This window comes from Danio rerio, chromosome 20, assembly GCF_049306965.1.
Source record: "Danio rerio strain Tuebingen ecotype United States chromosome 20, GRCz12tu, whole genome shotgun sequence".
Lineage (NCBI taxonomy): Eukaryota > Metazoa > Chordata > Actinopteri > Cypriniformes > Danionidae > Danio > Danio rerio.
The window spans coordinates 14684336-14702299 of record NC_133195.1 but is presented as its reverse complement, the minus strand read 5'-3'; the positions used below and the strand labels follow the sequence as shown (position 1 = coordinate 14702299).

At 40.9% G+C, this 17964-nt stretch overlaps 1 protein-coding gene across 6 annotated transcripts in view; it reads right to left on the bottom strand.

Moving 5' to 3' along the window:
- Positions 1 to 17964, bottom strand: part of enpp1 (ectonucleotide pyrophosphatase/phosphodiesterase 1) — a 117846-nt gene that overhangs the window by 55975 nt on the left and 43907 nt on the right. For all 6 annotated transcript variants that reach the window (XR_012395613.1, XR_012395612.1, XR_012395614.1 and 3 more), the window contains 6 exons: positions 17716 to 17788; positions 13713 to 13821; positions 2155 to 2286; positions 1962 to 1993; positions 1469 to 1596; positions 485 to 554 (listed from right to left, as the gene is read on the bottom strand). Coding sequence is in view for 3 of the 6 variants with exons in the window: in XM_005160441.6 (XP_005160498.1) it covers positions 485 to 554; positions 1469 to 1596; positions 1962 to 1993; positions 2155 to 2286; positions 13713 to 13821; positions 17716 to 17788 (544 nt within the window). In the remaining 3 variants the exon portion in view is untranslated. The remainder of the gene's footprint in view (positions 1 to 484; positions 555 to 1468; positions 1597 to 1961; positions 1994 to 2154; positions 2287 to 13712; positions 13822 to 17715; positions 17789 to 17964) is intronic.

The window sequence follows — 17964 nt, the reverse complement described above, 5'->3', positions numbered from 1 at the left end:
TCCACAGATTGATTTACTTTCTTTGAAAGCATTTGAGAGTTTCCTAGGCAGTGTTGAACTAATGAGAGATTCCAGCTGCTGTCTGGGCTTTCATTGCCTTTCTACACCTCCCATTCATCATGTATTTAATACTTTTTTCCTGTGTCATTTGTATTACTCATAACTTAATTTGTAAACCAATTAGTTTTCTTTTCTTTTGTTTTCATACATGGACTTCGTTGGTTATTATCAACATCAGGTGAAAATTTCAAATCAGCAGCACCTTTGGAAATATTCTGAGAAAAATTATGACGTGTTCAATACTTGTTTTCCCCACTGTATTTCCAATGATCCTGTGTTAAAATGTCTTATTTTGAGTGCTTTTTGTGTGTTGCTTTAGTCCAAATAGAAATGTGCACCAGAATTGTTTGATTTTATTTAATCCTTAACATGCAAAACAATGCAAATCAAATGTTGGAATAAGACACCAATTTTAAACACCTACCTGCATGTTCTTGAAAACATTATCTGAACCATGGAAGCCCCCGCGGCAGTATTTAATTTCACTTGGTTTGCTGTTGAAAAACAAACAAACACAAAATGAGTACAATTGTCACTTTTGAGGTCTTTCAAGGCAAGTGAGTGTAATCTTCTTAAAATCATCAATAGCCAGTTTAGATTGCAAGTTGTGTCATTACAAACAGAGTTTGGTGAATCTGTTTTTCCAGAATCTATCAACTGTATATATGCAACATTTCTGCAATGTTTTGCATATAATGTAATTTATTTATTAATTTTCCTTCGACTTAGTCCCTTATTTATAAGAGGTCGCCACAGTGGAATGAACCGAAACTGTTCCGGCATATGTTTTTATGCAGCAGATGCCCCTCCAGCCACAACCCATTGCTGGGAAACACCCATACACTCTCACATTCACACACACACACCTAAACAATAGGGCCAATTTTGTTAACCCATTTCACACATAGCACATGTCTTTGGACTGTGGGGGAAACTGGAGCACCCAGTGGAAACCCACGGCAACACTGGGAGAACAACTCCGCACAGAAATGCCAACTGGCCCAGCTGGGACTTGAACCAGCGACCTTCTAACTGTGGGGCAACAGTGCTAACCACTGGGCCATCTTGCCGCCTGTGTATAAAGTAAAAAAAAAATAAAAATTTTGTACAATTTTACAATATTTGTACAATTTTTCTGAAACCAAGTGTAATTATTACATGACAAATAAATCAAAATAATGGTCATTTCACGGCCATATATCTGATTGTATAAAATATGTTATTGTAAGTGGTTTTATATTTTGTTTACAATAGTAAAATAAAATATTGAATATTCTCAATATTTGGAAAAGAAAAAAATTGACTGTGTCTGCAGTGTTTAAATGTGATTGGTGAGGTAAACGTGAGGTTTTTGAATGAAAATCAATGAACTTAACATATATTTTGACACAAGAATAATAAAACTCACAGTGCTGCTTGCCACTGCGGCTGCATGTACAGATGTGCTCTCTCAATGCGGATGTTCTTCGCAAAATGAAGCCGTTTGGGCAGATGCTCCTTCAGATACGGTTTCATCGGCTGATTCGGTTCTCTGCACTTCAAATACAGAAAGACAAAAAAAATTATACAGTTGTCACAATGTTTAACCAGAACCTATGGTTTTTAAGGAAACAGTTCACCCAAAAGTGAAAAGTCCGTCATCATTTATTCATCTTTCACTTGTTCCAAACTTGTAGTAAGATAAACAGAAGAATGCAGGCCATTGACTATCATAATATTGTTTGTTCCTACTATAGAAGTCAATAGCTGATTTTTTTCAACATTCTTCAGAATATCTTCCTTTGTATTCAACAGAAGAAATAAATTCATAAAAGTTTTCAACCATTTGACTGTGGGTAAAACTAATTTTGCGATGAACTGTCCCTTTAAGTTGGGTGAGGGATTTTGAGACAGGGTCATACCGAAAGATTCTTCACCAGGCCTTCATAATCAACTGCCAGATGAATACAGGACAAAAGACAGAGATTAAAAAGTAAATTTGATGGACATAACACTTACACAAATTAATAACTCATAATATTTAAAGCTGAAGAAACACTCAAATAGAAAGAGAATCAAGAAGTGATGTGTGTCAAGTTAAATCTGTGCACGTACAGGAGAAGAACTCCTCAGGCACGTGTCGCGGTCGGACTCTCGCGGCAGGACCCTGGATCACAGTGATGTCATTGATGTTGTCCAGATAGTTGGAGACGTAAGCAGCTTTCTTACATGACGCTTCTTCCATTCCTGAATGTTTCACAGACACAGAGTAGACCAGAGTTCGACTTAATGACACTTGTGTGTTTGATATGCACGCTTTTTTCTACCACAGCATTAAAAAAGGGGAGTTTATGTTTACAAAATTTTGATTGTGAACTTCTAACTTTTTCTTGGGATATTTAGTCTATGTTTAAAATTTTTTTTTAAAACCAAACTGCTACCTTAATGACTAATACACAGCATATTACTTGATGCTTCTTACATTCCTGAATGTTTATATAATATTGGGTATTAAGTATTGAGCTTATTAAGTCAAAGCAAACGTTTTTATAGCAAGAGAACTGTACCTTAAAATACAGTGTACATCCTGGCTTTTTGTTAGAATTTACAGTTTATGTGTGAAAAAGTATACATGTTTATACTTGTATATGTTGTAATCGCCAGTAGGACTGTCATACCACGCGACTGGGGATTACTCCACATATTACCTGCATCATCCTCCCACACTACAAATCCCATCATAACTTGCATTCATACACCATTTGAAAGTTCACTCTGAATATTCATAGCTGAAAGACCCTTTCCTCCCTTTTTGGAAAACCCTTTACATTGTTGCAAGCTGTTGCTTACCACTTTTTTTGCCTTGCCTCTGGACTGTTTATATATTTTTTTGTTTGTTTGCTGACTGCCTTGACTCCTTTTTATCTGTTGTTTGAATTACGCTCTTGATTTATCTTTAATGCTGTGTTTGCTGTTAAGTTTGGACACCTGCCTGACTATTTTAATAAACTTAATTTGGATCCAAGCCCTGTCGTCAAGTCTCCCTCAACTCAATTCTCTTGTTTTATTCTGCAATTTCAAGTTTATCTCTAGGAATTTTGACTTTACCCTCCAAACTTTAAGTTTATGTTTTGCAAAAAATCTTACATATAAATTAGTAAATAAGATAGTATTAGTTAAATGTTTTCTATTTAAATTAACACAATTTCTAAATTTGTTTGATTCAATTGAAATAAGACAGACAAAAGTTTTACAGAAGGGATTTCACATTTTACATATTAAAAATATATTTTAAAAATGCTAAAAAAGACCCAAAAGACAGTGTTTTTACAGTGTTACCACAAAGTAAAAGAATGTTTCAATTGCAATTATAACTTTCATTCTGTGTCAAAAACAAGCTTCCAAACAACCATGAATTCTTTTTTTCACAAAACAAAATGTGTAACATATTTTAATATACTGACCTAAAACATCAAGTTTTACAATAAATGGTAATTCTAGTACTTTTTCTGAGACATGGGACCAATTCAGAATTTTTGTTTCTGATCATGTAAGTATATCTTCAGACCTCAATCCTTAGGGTTTTTCAATTGCATAGTGTATTTAATTAGGTATATTGTTTAAGGATTAAATTTATAATTTTAGTTTGTTTATGTACAATTAAAATCAGAATTATTAGCCCGCTTTGAACTTATTTTTCTTTTTTAAATATTTCCCAAATGATGTTTAAAGGAGCAAGGAATTTTTCATGTTACAAATTATTGTTGTAATGTGTTATGTTTTATGTTATATATATATATATATATATATATATATATATATATATTTATATATATATATATTACATGTATTTATGTTTATATGTGTGTGTGTGTGTGTGTGTGTGTGTGTTTATATATATATATATATATATATATATATATATATATATTTGTTACATTACATGTTATACATGTTATTTCTAAATCTAAATGATCCAATATATATTTTATACATAATTGACACTAACTACACTTTTAAAATTTTTATGTATTTTCCAATTTGTGTATGTGTATGATTTCATTCTGTTTATGGGTTTCTATTTATCTGTAAAACTATCCTGCTACTTCTGTAAAAGTTTATCACACAGATAAAAACAAAAACATTTGTTCTCTGTAGTTATTACAGTCTAATTCCATCTATCAGATGAAACGTTAAGCCCAGGTCCTGACTCTCTGTGGTCATTAAAAATCCCATAGTACTTCTCATGAAAAGTACGGGTGTAACCCCTGTGTCCTGGCCAAATTCCCTCCATCGGTCCTTACCCATCATGGCCTCCCAATCATCCCCATCCGCAGAATTGGCTGTATCACTGTCTCTCTATACTATCTAAAGCTGGTGTGTGGTGAGTGCCCTGGCGTCGTTGTCCTGTGGCTGACGTCACATCATTCAAGTGGATTCTACACACTGGTGGTGGTGTGGAGAGACCCCCCTCACATGATTGTGAAGTGCTTTGGGTGTATGGCCATACACGATAAATGCGCTATATAAATATACATTACTTATTCACAGTGCGCTTTGGCATTTTGTTCTCTCATTGAAGTGTCAAAGAAAGCGTTCGAGGTTACTAAAGTAACCCTTCGTTCCCCGAGGAGGGGAACGGAAGCACTATAAGTGGATTTGATGTTCTAAATCCACGTATGGGAGATTCGGTTCAGAAGCTACTCGTCTGAAAGAGTATTGAACGGGCCAATTAAGAATGAATTGGCAGCGCAAGCCTGCGCAGGTGTGCGGCATATGCAATCAACTGAGTATATAAGCACACCTGGCGCCAGCAGACGCTATCCTTTTTAAGCTGAAGAGACTTTTAACAGCTAAGGGACAGTCATTATGGCGACGGAGTATAGTGCTCCTCGGGGAACGAAGGGTTACTTTAGTAACCTCGAACGTTCCCCTTCGGGGGGAACTCCAGCACTATAAGTGGATTTGATGTTCTAAATCCACGTATGGGAGCCCATTGAAAGCGCCATAATGACTGCACCTTACCAACACCCAACATGAGAGAGTGGTCAGGCAAGCGTGACGCACCCAGATCATGAGAGGCGCGGTCCTCCAACGTGCCCTTGGCCCTAACTTATCCCACTTCAAAAGAAGCTTTGCGGAATAGGTATATTTTTTTGGGAGTCGTTAGCATCTAGATAATTCTAGGAATATACGACAGTACGTTGGGAAGCGTGCCATCCCAGTAGGGAGGACGCTGAGGAGACCATCCGCACCCAATAGGGGGAAACAAATGGAATTACATATGGACTAACCCTGAAAGGGGGAGTGCGCATAGGAAGGTGGTTAGCAGATAGGGAAAGCACGGGTCCGCCCAGGGGGGGGGACTTAACCGTGGCGGAAAGCATGTGGGGATCATCAGCGGGGATCGGCCATAGCAGGCACTTATATCCAAAACGCGGGCTGACCAGCGGGCAGACCTACAACGTAAGGGGCCAGCAAGTGACTCCTCCGCTGAGTCAGTGCTGGGGGCCTCGGAGGAATCTGCAGGGCTCACCGAATGGTGAACTTTACTGACAGACAGGAGGGTGCACATCTCTCCGTGTTAGGGAAAAAAGGCACCGCAAGTGTGTACAACACCTACCGAGTTGTTTCCTCAATCACCAAAGGTACCTAACACCCTTGAGGAAACCGGCTCTACTCGCAGATTATAAAATCTTGCGAATGTGTTGGGTGTCGCCCAGCCCGCAGCTCTACAAATGTCTGTTATAGAAGCGCCGCGTGCACACGCCCAAGAGGATGCAACGCTCCGAGTGGAGTGCGCACGCACTCCCGGGGGGGCGCGGCTGACCTCTGCTCAATAAGCACATGAAATGGCCTCCACAATCCAGTGGGATAAACGTTGTTTAGACACGGCACTTCCCTGCTGCCGTCCGCCATAACAGACAAAGAGCTGCTCAGAAGATCTAAAGATCTGAGTCCGGTCCACATAATGCGCAGAGCGCGAACTGGACAAGTAAGGACAGGGCTGGGTCTGCCTCCTCCGGGGGCAGCGCTTGCAGGGTTACTACCTGATCTCTAAAGGGAGTGGTAGGAACTTTGGGCACATAACCCGGGCGGGGTCTCAGGATAACATGAGAAAATCCCGGCCCGAATTCCAGGCACGAGTCACTGACCGAAAATGCCTCCAGGTCCCCGACCCTCTTGATGGAGGCCAACGCGACCAGCAGAGCTGTCTTCAGGGACAGAAATCTTAAAGATACTGTATCGAGTGGCTCGAAGGGATCAAATCGCAGGCTCGTGAGAACGAGGGCGAGATCCCAAGAGGGCGTGAGAGGGGGGCGAGTTGGATTAATTCGCCTAGCGCCTATGAGGAACCGGATGATGAGGTTATGCTTTCCCACGGTGCCACCAGCCACCGCGTCATGGTGAGCGGAGATGGCGGCAACGTAAACCTTGAGAGTGGAGAGCGACAGCCTACTGTCCAGCTTCTCTTGAAGGAAAGAGAGCACAACACTGATCTGGCAAGATCGGGGGTCTTCTGCGAGAGACACACCACTCAGTGAATAGACTCCACTTCAGGGCGTAGGCGCGCCTCGTAGAGGGGGCTCTAGCCTGAGTGATGGTATCAACCACCGCGGCGGCAGGTTACCCAAGTCTTCCTCGCGTCTATGGACCACACGTGGAGGTTCCAGAGATCGGCACGAGGGTGCCAGACGGTGCCTTGTCCCTGAGAAAGTAGGTCCTTTCTCAAAGGAATCTGCCATGGGAGGGCCGTCACGAGGAGGGAGAGCTCTGATATCCAGGTCCGGTTGGGCCAGAGGGGCGCAACTAACAGAACCTGTTCCTCGTCCTCCCTGACCTTGCACATTAACTGCGCGATCAGGCTCACTGGGGGAAACGCAAATTTGCGTATGCCCCGAGGTCAGCTGTGGGCCAGTGCATACATGCCGAGAGAGCCCTCGGACAGGGAATAAAACAACTGGCAATGAGCGTTCTCGGGGGAAGCAAACAGATCGATCTGGGCCTCCCCGAATCGCGCCCATATCAGCTGGACAGACTCGGGGTGGAGTCTCCATTCTCCAGAGTGAATCTGCTGCCGTGAGAGCACATCGGCTGCACGGTTGAGCATACCTGGGATGTGAATGGCGCGCAGCGACTTCAGCCGCGGGTGACTCCAGAGGAGCAGACGGCGGGCGAGCTGAGACATGCGGCGAGAGCGCATACCCCCCATGCGGTTGATATACGCCGCCGCCGCCGTACTGTCCGTCCTGACCAGCACGTGTTGCTGCTCCAGCACCGGAGAAAAACGGCGGAGAGCAAGGAACACTGCCAACAGCTCTAGGCGATTGATATGCCAATGCAGCTGGGCACCTACCCACAGGCCAGCAGCCGCATGCCCGCGACACACGGCTCCCCAGCCTGTGCTGGATGCATCTGTCGAAACAACAACATGACTGGACGCCTGTCCCAGAGGCACACCGGCCTGCAGGAACGAGGGGTCGTTCCAGGGGCTGAGGGTGCGGCGACACAGCGCAGTAACAGAGACTCGGTGTGTGCCCGCATACCATGCGCGTCTCGGAACTCGATCTTGAAGTCAGTGCTGAAGTGGTCTCATATGGAGCAATCCGAGCGGCGTGACAGCCGCAGCGGAAGCCATATGCCCCAGGAGCCTCTGAAAATATTTCAGTGGGACCACTAACTTGCTGTCGAGCTCCTTCAGACAGTTCAGCAGCAGGCGAGCGCGCTCTCCGGAGAGGCACGCTACCATGGTGACCGAGTCCAGCTCCATCCCGAGAAAAGAGATCCTCTGCACCGGGGCGAGTTTGCTCTTTTCCCAGTTGACCTGCAACCCCAATAGGCGGAGATGCCGGAGCACCTCGTCTCTGTGCATAGTCAATTGCTCCCGAGAGTGGGCTAAAATCAGCCAATCGTCGAGATAATTGAGTACGCGGATGCCCGCAAGCCGCAGAGGCGCTAGGGCACCCTCCGCGAGTTTGGTGAAGACCCGCGGAGACAGAGAGAGCCCGAAGGGGAGGACCTTGTACTGCCATGCTCGACCTTCGAACGCAAACCGCAGAACTGACGGTGGCGTGGAAGAATGGAGACATGAAAATACGCGTCCTTCAGGTCTATGGCTGCAAACCAATCCTGAGGACGAACGCATCGGAGGATGCACCTCTGCGTAAGCATTCTGAACGACAGCTTGTGAAGGCAGCGATTCAAAACGCGCAGATCTAGGATTGGCCATGACCCACCGCTCTTTTTGGGTACGATGAAGTACGGGCTGTAAAACCCGCTTTCCATCTCGGCTGGAGGTACCGGCTTGATTGCACCCTTCGCCAGGAGGGCAGCAATCTCCTCTCGCAAGACAGGGGTGGGCAGGGGATTGACCCTGGTGAAATACACGCCCGTGAACCTGGGAGGCCGTTAGGAGAACTGTAGTTCGTAGCCGAGTCTGATCGTGCGCATGAGCCACCGCAAGGGGCTGGCCCGCGCTAACCAGGCAGGCAGAGCCCTCGCTAATGACGTCATCGCAGCAATCGTTGACGTACCCGCGGAGGGGCAGCGCGGAGCGGGTGTGCTGATCCGGGGAGCGCGAGGGTCCCACAGAAGAGCTGGAGGAGAGCGATTCGCTCTGGCTCCGCACCCTAACTCCAGAGGGGGGGCTTGGGGGCTTGGAAAAGGGAGACCGTCCCCCCAGCGCCCGTGAGCCGCTGGCGGAGCATGCAGACCTTGCGAGCTGAGAGGCGGCGCGTCCCAGGCTGGCAGGGCCTGCAGTGCCCGTGAGCCACTGGCGGAGTGCACCGAACCTACGAGCTAGAGAGCTGAGCTCAAACTGGCAGATTTCGGGCTGTCACCTTCGGAGAAGTGGAAAAGTGCCCTTTCATTTCATGGCAGTAAAAGGTGCCGTTGGAAATGGCGCCCCGCCCTCCAGCAGGGAAAGAGCAAGTTCCCTCCTCTCCAGATGACCTGTCCCAGGGACGCTTCGCGGTCCGTTGCCAGACTTAGCGGCGTTCTGGGCAGGGGGAGTTGCCTGCTTCCGAGGTGCTCGATGCGCTCGCTTCGCCAGAGGCGAGTGCGGGGGCGGTGCAGCTCTCGTAGGCGGGCGCCTTCGGCGAGGAGCAGGTATGGATGGCACGGCGGGCGGAGCGGGCTTACGGGGCCGCCGATTAGACATCACCCATCGGACTGCTCACTCACTGCCTCGAATTCCTGGGTGAATTCGCAGACTGTGTCGCCGACCAGCTTGGGATATGGGCGAGTCAAGAAAGCGGACTTTGTCAACTTCGCGCATATCAACCAAGTTTTGTTAGAGGTGGGGCTCCTGGACCACTAGTGTGGACATCGTCCTCCCCAAAGCACACGCAGCGGACTTAGTAGTCCGAAGAGCTTAGTCGGCTGCGGTGCGAAGCTCATAAGCCTGGGTTGGACCCACCCTCGTGCAACTCGGCCAGCGCCTGCGCTTGGTAGCGCTGGTCGGTGGCTATCGCATGCAAGGCGGATGCAGCCTGGTCCGTAGCTTTGTAAGCTCTAGCTCCGAGGGAGCCGAAAACTCACAGGCTTTGGATGGGAGACGAGGCAGACCCCGCCAAGAAGAGGCGCTGCGCGGATTAACCTCCATAGCACACTCAACCTGAGGAATTGCCACATACCCCCTGGCCGCTCCACCACCAAGAGTGGTGAGGGTGGAGGGACACGCAGCACAAGCAGAAAAAAGGTGCTCTTTAGACTGCGTGAGCCTACTGTGCGTTGCCGGGAAGAAGGGAACGCCCCTCTAGTTGGTCCGGCCGCGGAGCTGGGGGATAAACCATCTCCAACCCACGGCCGAAGCAGCCCGGGAAAGCACGGCTAACACGTCCGTTTCAGTATCCGTTTTGACAGCGCTCACCTGCCCGAAGGGGGCGAGCGGGTCCGGATCATCGTCGGACAATGAAAGCCCACCCTCCGATGCCGCGGAGGACATCTGATCTCCGGTGTCAGCGAGCGTGAGAGCTACCATCTGATTAGACGGATCACTCCCAGCGCCCGAAGCTTGGATGGAGCGCTTGGAGGAGTGAGAGGTCCGCGAGCCCTTAGGCGGCGGATTATCTCTCGCTGGAACCCTCAGATCTGCCCGAGCGCCCGCTGCAGAACAGGAGGCGACTGGGGTGGCTCGCTCTCTCACGAAAGTTAGCCGCGATCTCAACTGCGTAGTGACGACATGAACCGCCCCCGAGCACCACATTAACATGCTGGACCCCCAAACATGTAATGCGGTGATCGTGCCCATCATTCGGAGCCAGGAAACCCCCGCAACCAGAAACGCACAGTCGGAGCGCCGTCCTGAAAAGGACGTGCTGCACGACTGTGTTGCTCTTTTAGGATGCTTTGCAACAATACGCACCGCTCTGGAGGACCGGACCCAAAGGGACGCCAGGCAAGGGAGAAACCCAGCTCGACCATCTGCCACTGCGTGGACTCGCTCTGGACCGGGAGACACTCGTTCGCACGAAGTGGCTGTAGACAGCAGGAGGAACCCTCATGAAGCTCGATCAGAAAAGTCTCTGAAGCGAAAAGGATAGCGTCTGCTGGCGCCAGGTGTGCTTATATACTCAGTTGATTGCATATGCCGCACACCTGCGCAGGCTTGCGCTGCCAATTCATTCTTAATTGGCGCGTTCAATACTCTTTCAGACGAGTAGCTTCTGAACCGAATCTCCCATACGTGGATTTAGAACATCAAATCCACTTATAGTGCTGGAGTTCCCCCCGAAGGGGAACATAATTCCTTAACATAAAACAGCTTAAAGTAAAACCTCAACTTCTTTCATTATATTGTGGAGCGAGTACTAATTAAACATCAGTGACGAAACTGTAGTGCAGTGATTCAAAACATACAGGCGCAATATGCATTCACAATTACTCCCACCACACATAGGCAGAGCAGCACAGACAATTAAAAACCTCAGAGTCCAAATTAGTATGCTAGCAAGCCTCAAGGCGTACATCAAAGTCAGCAGACACATGTGCAATCCCACACGCCTTTAATTGGGCTCAATCTCAAATGAAGACACACGTCAGGCAGATGTCACTCTGTGCCTGCCCGGCCGCAGTAGATGGGAATTGGAGGACTGCTTTTCCCTTTAAATAATGCTTTGACATGTAGTGTGGGAGATAAAGCCTTTAGAGAATACAGTCTTTTAACAAGCACCTTTTGTTTTTAGCAGGTAATAGCAAATATATGTAATTGAAGTTTTTATAAATATGTAAAAATAAGATGAAAATTTACGACAAGGTTGAACTGTTAAAGGGACAGTTCACCCAAAAATGAAAATTCTATCATTATTTACTGATACTGGTTCTTAATCTAAACATATTTGAGCTTCTGTTGGACACAAAAGCTGGGAACCAGTAACCACTAACTTCTCTATTATGGAAGTCAATTGCTACCACTTTCCAGCGTTTTTCAAAATATCTTTTTTGTGTTGGGAGAAAAAAAAACTTTATATATATATATATATATATATATATATATATATATATATATATATATATATATATATATATATATATATATATATATATATATATATATATATATATTTATATTTATTTATTTATTTATTTATTATATTTTTGTATTTATTTTATTATTCATTAATTTATTCATTCCTTTTCTTATTTTGGCTCAGTCCCTTTAATAATCTGGGGTGGCCACAGCGGAATGAAGCAACAACTTTTCCAGCATATGTTTTACACAGTGTATGCCCTTCCAGCTGCAACCCATCACTGGGATACATCCACACACAATTTCATATGTATTTATTTGTTCATATTTATTTATTTACATATTTATTTATCTATTTATTTTTATATTTATTTATTTATTTACTTATTTTCATCTTTATTTATTTATTTTCATACTACTTAATTCATTAGTTTACCTATTTATTTATTTACTTATTTATTTTCATATTTATTTATTTATTTTTATATTTATTTATTTACTTATTTTTTCATATTTATTTATTTATTTTTACTTATTTATTTTCATATTTATTTATTTTCATATTTATTTATTTACTTATTAACTTATCTTCATATTTAAATCGCTCATTTTCAGTTTATTTGGACCCAAGAAATGGAGGAAAAACTAGTAGAAAGGAGCACTGTGTCTGTTTGACTATCATCTGAGCAATACCACAATCAGGTCGAAAAGTAAAAAAATAAAAAAAAAGTTGAGGAGAGAATGTTAATGCTTTTCAAAAGCCAGGTAAGCAACACAAGTTTCTAAAGCTAAAGCCTTCTTTTTCCATTATGTAGTGAATAATAAAAAAAGATATTACGTGACCTTGCGTTGCTTCCATATCACTGTTCGAGTTTGTTTGGTTGTGAGACGTAGTTTGGACAAAGTTGTCTGTGATTCTTTCTATTTTAAAGTCATGCAGTGTGAACTCTCCTGTTGCTGATCCATCCACAGTGTAAACACAGCAGAGACAGAACACTAACCTAGATAGTTTTGCAGTGTGGAAACATCTTCGACATGACTACTTTGAAAATCATGCAGTCTAATCTCCGCATTACTTCGAAGACATTACTGACTATGAATATCTGTAATGTAGTTATTTGCCTTAATAGACAATAATATATTTAGGGTGTTTACATGAAGTGATTTCATGTAAAAGTTTCCTGTAATTTGGGGGGGCTTTAACTGCAGTTCAGCAGTTTCACTTCACAAAAAAACTTTTCGCAATGTGTGTGTGTGTGTGTGTGTGTGGTACTTTACCTTTAGTCACAGTAATGCCACTATGCATACTCCACGTCTTAATTCCCTTTCTGTTTAGCTCAGTTATGACTTTAGTTGGATTAAGGTAATCAAAAATTGCTCTTTTGAGCTTCTGTAGGCCTACAGATCATAAATTCATGTTTAACTGAATAAACAGTTAGTAAACACAAGTACATCTTATAAGTTATTTTCATCACCAATTATCATAGTAGATAAGTTTTTCAAACAGCTTGTGATGCATTTTGGAAACCAGAGATGAGCCCCTGGTCTAATGCGCTACCTGGCTTGAGAAACCCATTCTCAAAGACTTATATTATAGTGATTATTACTATTAAAATGACAACACAAATATAAATACAAACTATATAAAATTCTATAAGGCAAAAGTAGCATGCTCAAACAATAAACTAATAATTGATTATGTATACTGCTGTTTTGTATCTTTAAACTACTAAAACACTTACATTGCTTTCTAATTTTAAGTTCAGTGTTCTTACACATTTTTAAGTCAATTTTAAACATTTTTAAGCACTTTCCATTGACTAACATTAACAAACACACGCTTTCCTCTTAGCTTAAACCAGGACCATTCAAGCAGGATCGCCACCGTTTTTAACTCACTATTCAAATATCACCGCATAGCCAACACCTAATCATATTTTGTCTTTCTATCTCTTTTCGCAAATCAATGCAGTCAAAGTTTTTTTAAATGTTTACTAATGTTACAAAGTGAATAGGCAACGACCCCCAAAAAAGTCACACTAATCACCACAATACTGACTTCAAATAAAAAAATTAAAACAATATCAAAAACCTCAGTTAACTCTCAATAAGAACTTAAATTTACGTGAGATCTTGAAATGTTTATTTTATTGTTTATTATTTACCATTAAAGTTACACTTGAAAATGCAATGCTGTACTCACCGTGGTCTGATACAAGAACCACGTTGACACATTTGTGCAGATTTCTTTCCTTCAGACCATCCATCAACATCCCAATCAGCCTGTCAACATTAATTAATGCCTCAATAACCTGCAACAAAAAATCAATCGTTCATGTATATTCTTTTGTTTATAGAGTGAGAAGTTTGCCTGTTTTCTGTCCATTATTATTCCTCATTTCTCTCACAAGCAACTGAATCAAAAGTTCTAAAACAATAAGCACACTTCTGTATTGCAGAATAAAGTCAATATAACATAAGAGTATTAGCATTAATGTTAAACAAGAAAAAAGAAAGCTAAGAAAAAAGTAAACTATTAAAATACCAATCATAAGTGAACCTGGACCACAAAACCAGCCTTACACTGTGTCCTAACAACATATGGCTACTGAGAATTTGCAAGTGATCTAAAGTAATCACTCAGATCCCATGCCAACATAAAATTTCTCTAAAGTTTCTCTTTCAAAGTGGCATTCTTTCTTGTTTTTTTTTTTTTTTTTTTTACAGTTTTTTAATAAGATCTTAATAGGCCTAAGTGATCAACTGTGTGTTTTTTAAGCAGCTGTGTGTTTTATCTTATACTATAGTTTAACTGACTGTTAGGCTATTTTGAATTAAAACCTCCGGAAATAATTTGAATTACAAATTCGCTTCCACGACCATGTTTTATTAATGCATACACTTGTTTTAGTTAAAGTTATACTTTAATAATTGATTATGACTTGAAATACATCATTACTGGAATAGTCCTTCTAAATCTATGAACTAAAGAATGAACTTAAGCCTGCATGAACAACAGAACACATACAGGTACAAAATTAAAATTGAATAGATTCTAAAAAGAGCCTAACAACAGACATGCGAAGTGTATATAGCCTTAGGCTGGGGAATGCGCAATTTAAAAAAGCATATACTGTAGCATATACAACCAACAAAACAACTTTTTTTTCCATTTGGAAAATTAAAGTTATTTATTATAGTTCTTATAAAAGATCCATTTTTAAAATAGCCTACAAGCAAATCCAATGATTTAACTGATTTTTATGATGACTCCACACCAAAGGTGTTTATTTTATAAACTATAAAACATCAAAAGCAAATTAATGCAATACTATATGTAAAAAAAAAAAAAAACAATAAAAAAAATATTATATACTAGCCTATAGCCTATAATAAGTCAACATATTGCCTTATTGTTTCTTCACGTGCAGCGTGCATATTGGACCACGAGTGACCTTTAAATAATGATAATATAATGCCACACAATGATAAAATAATGATATATTAAGAATTACAGTAGAGCAATTAAATGCATATTTTCCATGGAGCGATCCGTGTGCTGTTTTTATTTGACGGAAGAAAAAAAACATGAATGGAAAAAACAGCCAATGCTTGTTCTTTAAAATAATTCAGTCAGTGTTTTGGTTTTAATCTAAATTTCTAATTTAAGTAAAAAAAATATCTAGGATAGGCCTATTTATGTTTTTTTTTATGCTGTTGGAAACGTAACTGCACGAAGATGTTTTGTATGCTGTTGTTCGCATGTTAAAATAAAATTTTAAATGCAATACTTAATGTGTCAGACACTAAATAAAATTCATTCATTTATTTTCTTGTCGACTTAGTCCCTTTATTAATGCGGGGTCGCCACAGCGGAGTGAACCGCTAACTTATCCAGCAAGTTTTTATGCAGCAGATGCCCTTCCAGCCGCAACCCATCACTGGGAAACTACATAAAATTGTATATTGTAATTAGTTTTTTTGCTTTATTATAATGTTTTTTGAAACTGTTTTAATTAACTGGCCAGTTTCAGTGTGTTTCAATTTTGTTACATTTTATTTTTTATTTTTTGCATGTGCATGTGAAATATGCATACATAGTGTAGCAGCAACAAAAAATGGGAAAATGTAATATTAGCTATATTTAAAAAAAAAAAAAAAAACAGTATTGCTGCAGATCATTTTAATGCATTTAATTCGACAATCAACAAGATTCCATGGACAATCAATTTTGGCATCTGCACGAAATGCGACATGACAGAAACATTTAAAAGTCACTCATAAAATACCAGCCACTAAACTCCCAATAAAAATAAGTTTTTAATCGAATCAATAAATATTAACTGCATATAATAATATTAATAGGCTACTGGGTGACTGATGGTGTTGGTTTGCATTGGAGTCACAGTTCTGACTTTCATTTTCAAACCGTTTGCTAGATATTTACTTATAGCATCTGAGGTGAACTATCTGCTGCTGCTTTCAGTAGTATGGCAATAAAAGTCATGTAAAATGATATTGATACTCACATTTTGGAGCATTTACGCTAACTAAAGCACATAATCAGTACTTAAGGTGACATTTGTCGTAGTAGTTTATGCTGTTGTTTTGCTGCAACTTTGTGGAAATAAAAAGCATTTCTAAGATAGAAATTTTCCACCTCAGCATCGTCAATGGTTTAATAATCTCTTTAACATGAAAAAGATACATTGTATCATGTGTTATGATGTGTATTGTTAGGAGGTGGTGTTGGCTTGCACATGTATTATTTTAGAAATAGCCAAAATGCATAATAGAAGTCAAAATTATAGATTTTAATTTTAGCCATCATGTTGTATGATGACATTTTGTAAACATCTTTCTAGGAATAAGTCAAATTTCATTTTTAATTAGTAATATTCATTATTAAGAAGGTAATTTGAACAACTTGAAAGGTGATATTGTCTACATCTGGCCAGAAGAGCAATGGTTGCGCCCAACTGAACCTGGTTTCTATCAAGGTTTTTTCCTTTACTTCTGTCAATTAGTGAAGTTTGTTCCATTGGTTTGGGATTTATGGAGCTGTGCATCGATCGATTTGCTCTTCAGTGTTTGGACTTTCAGCAGTGAATATTAAAACACACTGAACCTATCTAAACTGAACTTCAACTCTGAAAACTGGACTGACAGTTTCAATTTACTAGAACTTCTATGGTAGGCTGCTTTGACAATATATACATTGTAAAAGCTGTGGGAAAATAAATTTATATAATCCAAATTAGCAATAATCTGTATATAACTGAAAAGTTATTTTCTTTAGTTTTTAGAGTTTGACAGACCTTAAAATCTCTTGGTTTCCTGACACCTGACAGTCTCCAAAGTACTCCTATTGTCAAACAAATGGTCAAGCCAGTCAACTGGTCGGATAGGTTCCGTCTCCAGAACACCATTTGCACAATTGTTTTCATGCTAAAATGTATCATGAATGGGTACTTATATGCTGATGAGATTGGGGCTGAAAAGGCAATTTACCCTGCAGACAACCACACTTCATTTGTATGCTTTGTTTTAGTCTGCCCCCACCTACATGTATCAATGACTGTAAAAATGTATTTAAACTGAGTGTCTGTTGTACTAGTTCAGAGTTCTTTCGATGGCACACATTCTTCTTATTAAAGGATTCTGCTTTGAAGATACCCAAAAGTTCTGTTTTTTTGGCTTGTCCTAAAAATTCACAACAGTTTTGGTGCCGTGAGCCAGAAAGAGAAATTCACAACAAACTACTATAGGAATAAACATGAATGCATTACATTGAAAATATATTTCAATTTTTTTGCACCCCTCAGATTCCTGATTTTTTTGTGTCAAATATTATCCTGTTCGAACTAACCACACATCAGTGGATTTATTCAGCTTTCAGTTGTATATATATATATCCACACAAATGATTCATGCTGTTTCTACACAACACAAATCGATTAAGTTAACTTAATTGTTTCTACAAATTTAAGTGGATCATATTAAACAATTAGGTTATCCCCAAAACAACTCAAGAACTGTATTGTTTCAGCTCATGATAAATCTATTAGTTTGAGCCAACAGAAAAAAAAATGAAGTGTAATAATTATAATGGTGTCTTCATTTAATATTCTATGTACTAAATCAGAAATTTTCCCCTAACTAAGCAAATATTTAAGTTTAACAATTATTTTCCTTTTTTAGTTTACCTGGGTACTCATTGGTCCATATTTGTGTCCTGATGCATCTGGCTCTTCGAAGTACAAGGTGTAAAAGTCTGGCCTGAAACAAAAGACACACTGATCTCAAAATGCCAACATCTTTTTTTTTTTTCTTCCTGTCAAAAAAATATTATTTAACATCACTAAGAATTTATATAATAACGCAGTATTTTATGTATTCATAAATGTTGAAACAGACTGAAGGCAACAATTGAAGGTTACTACTTTTAAAGGTTG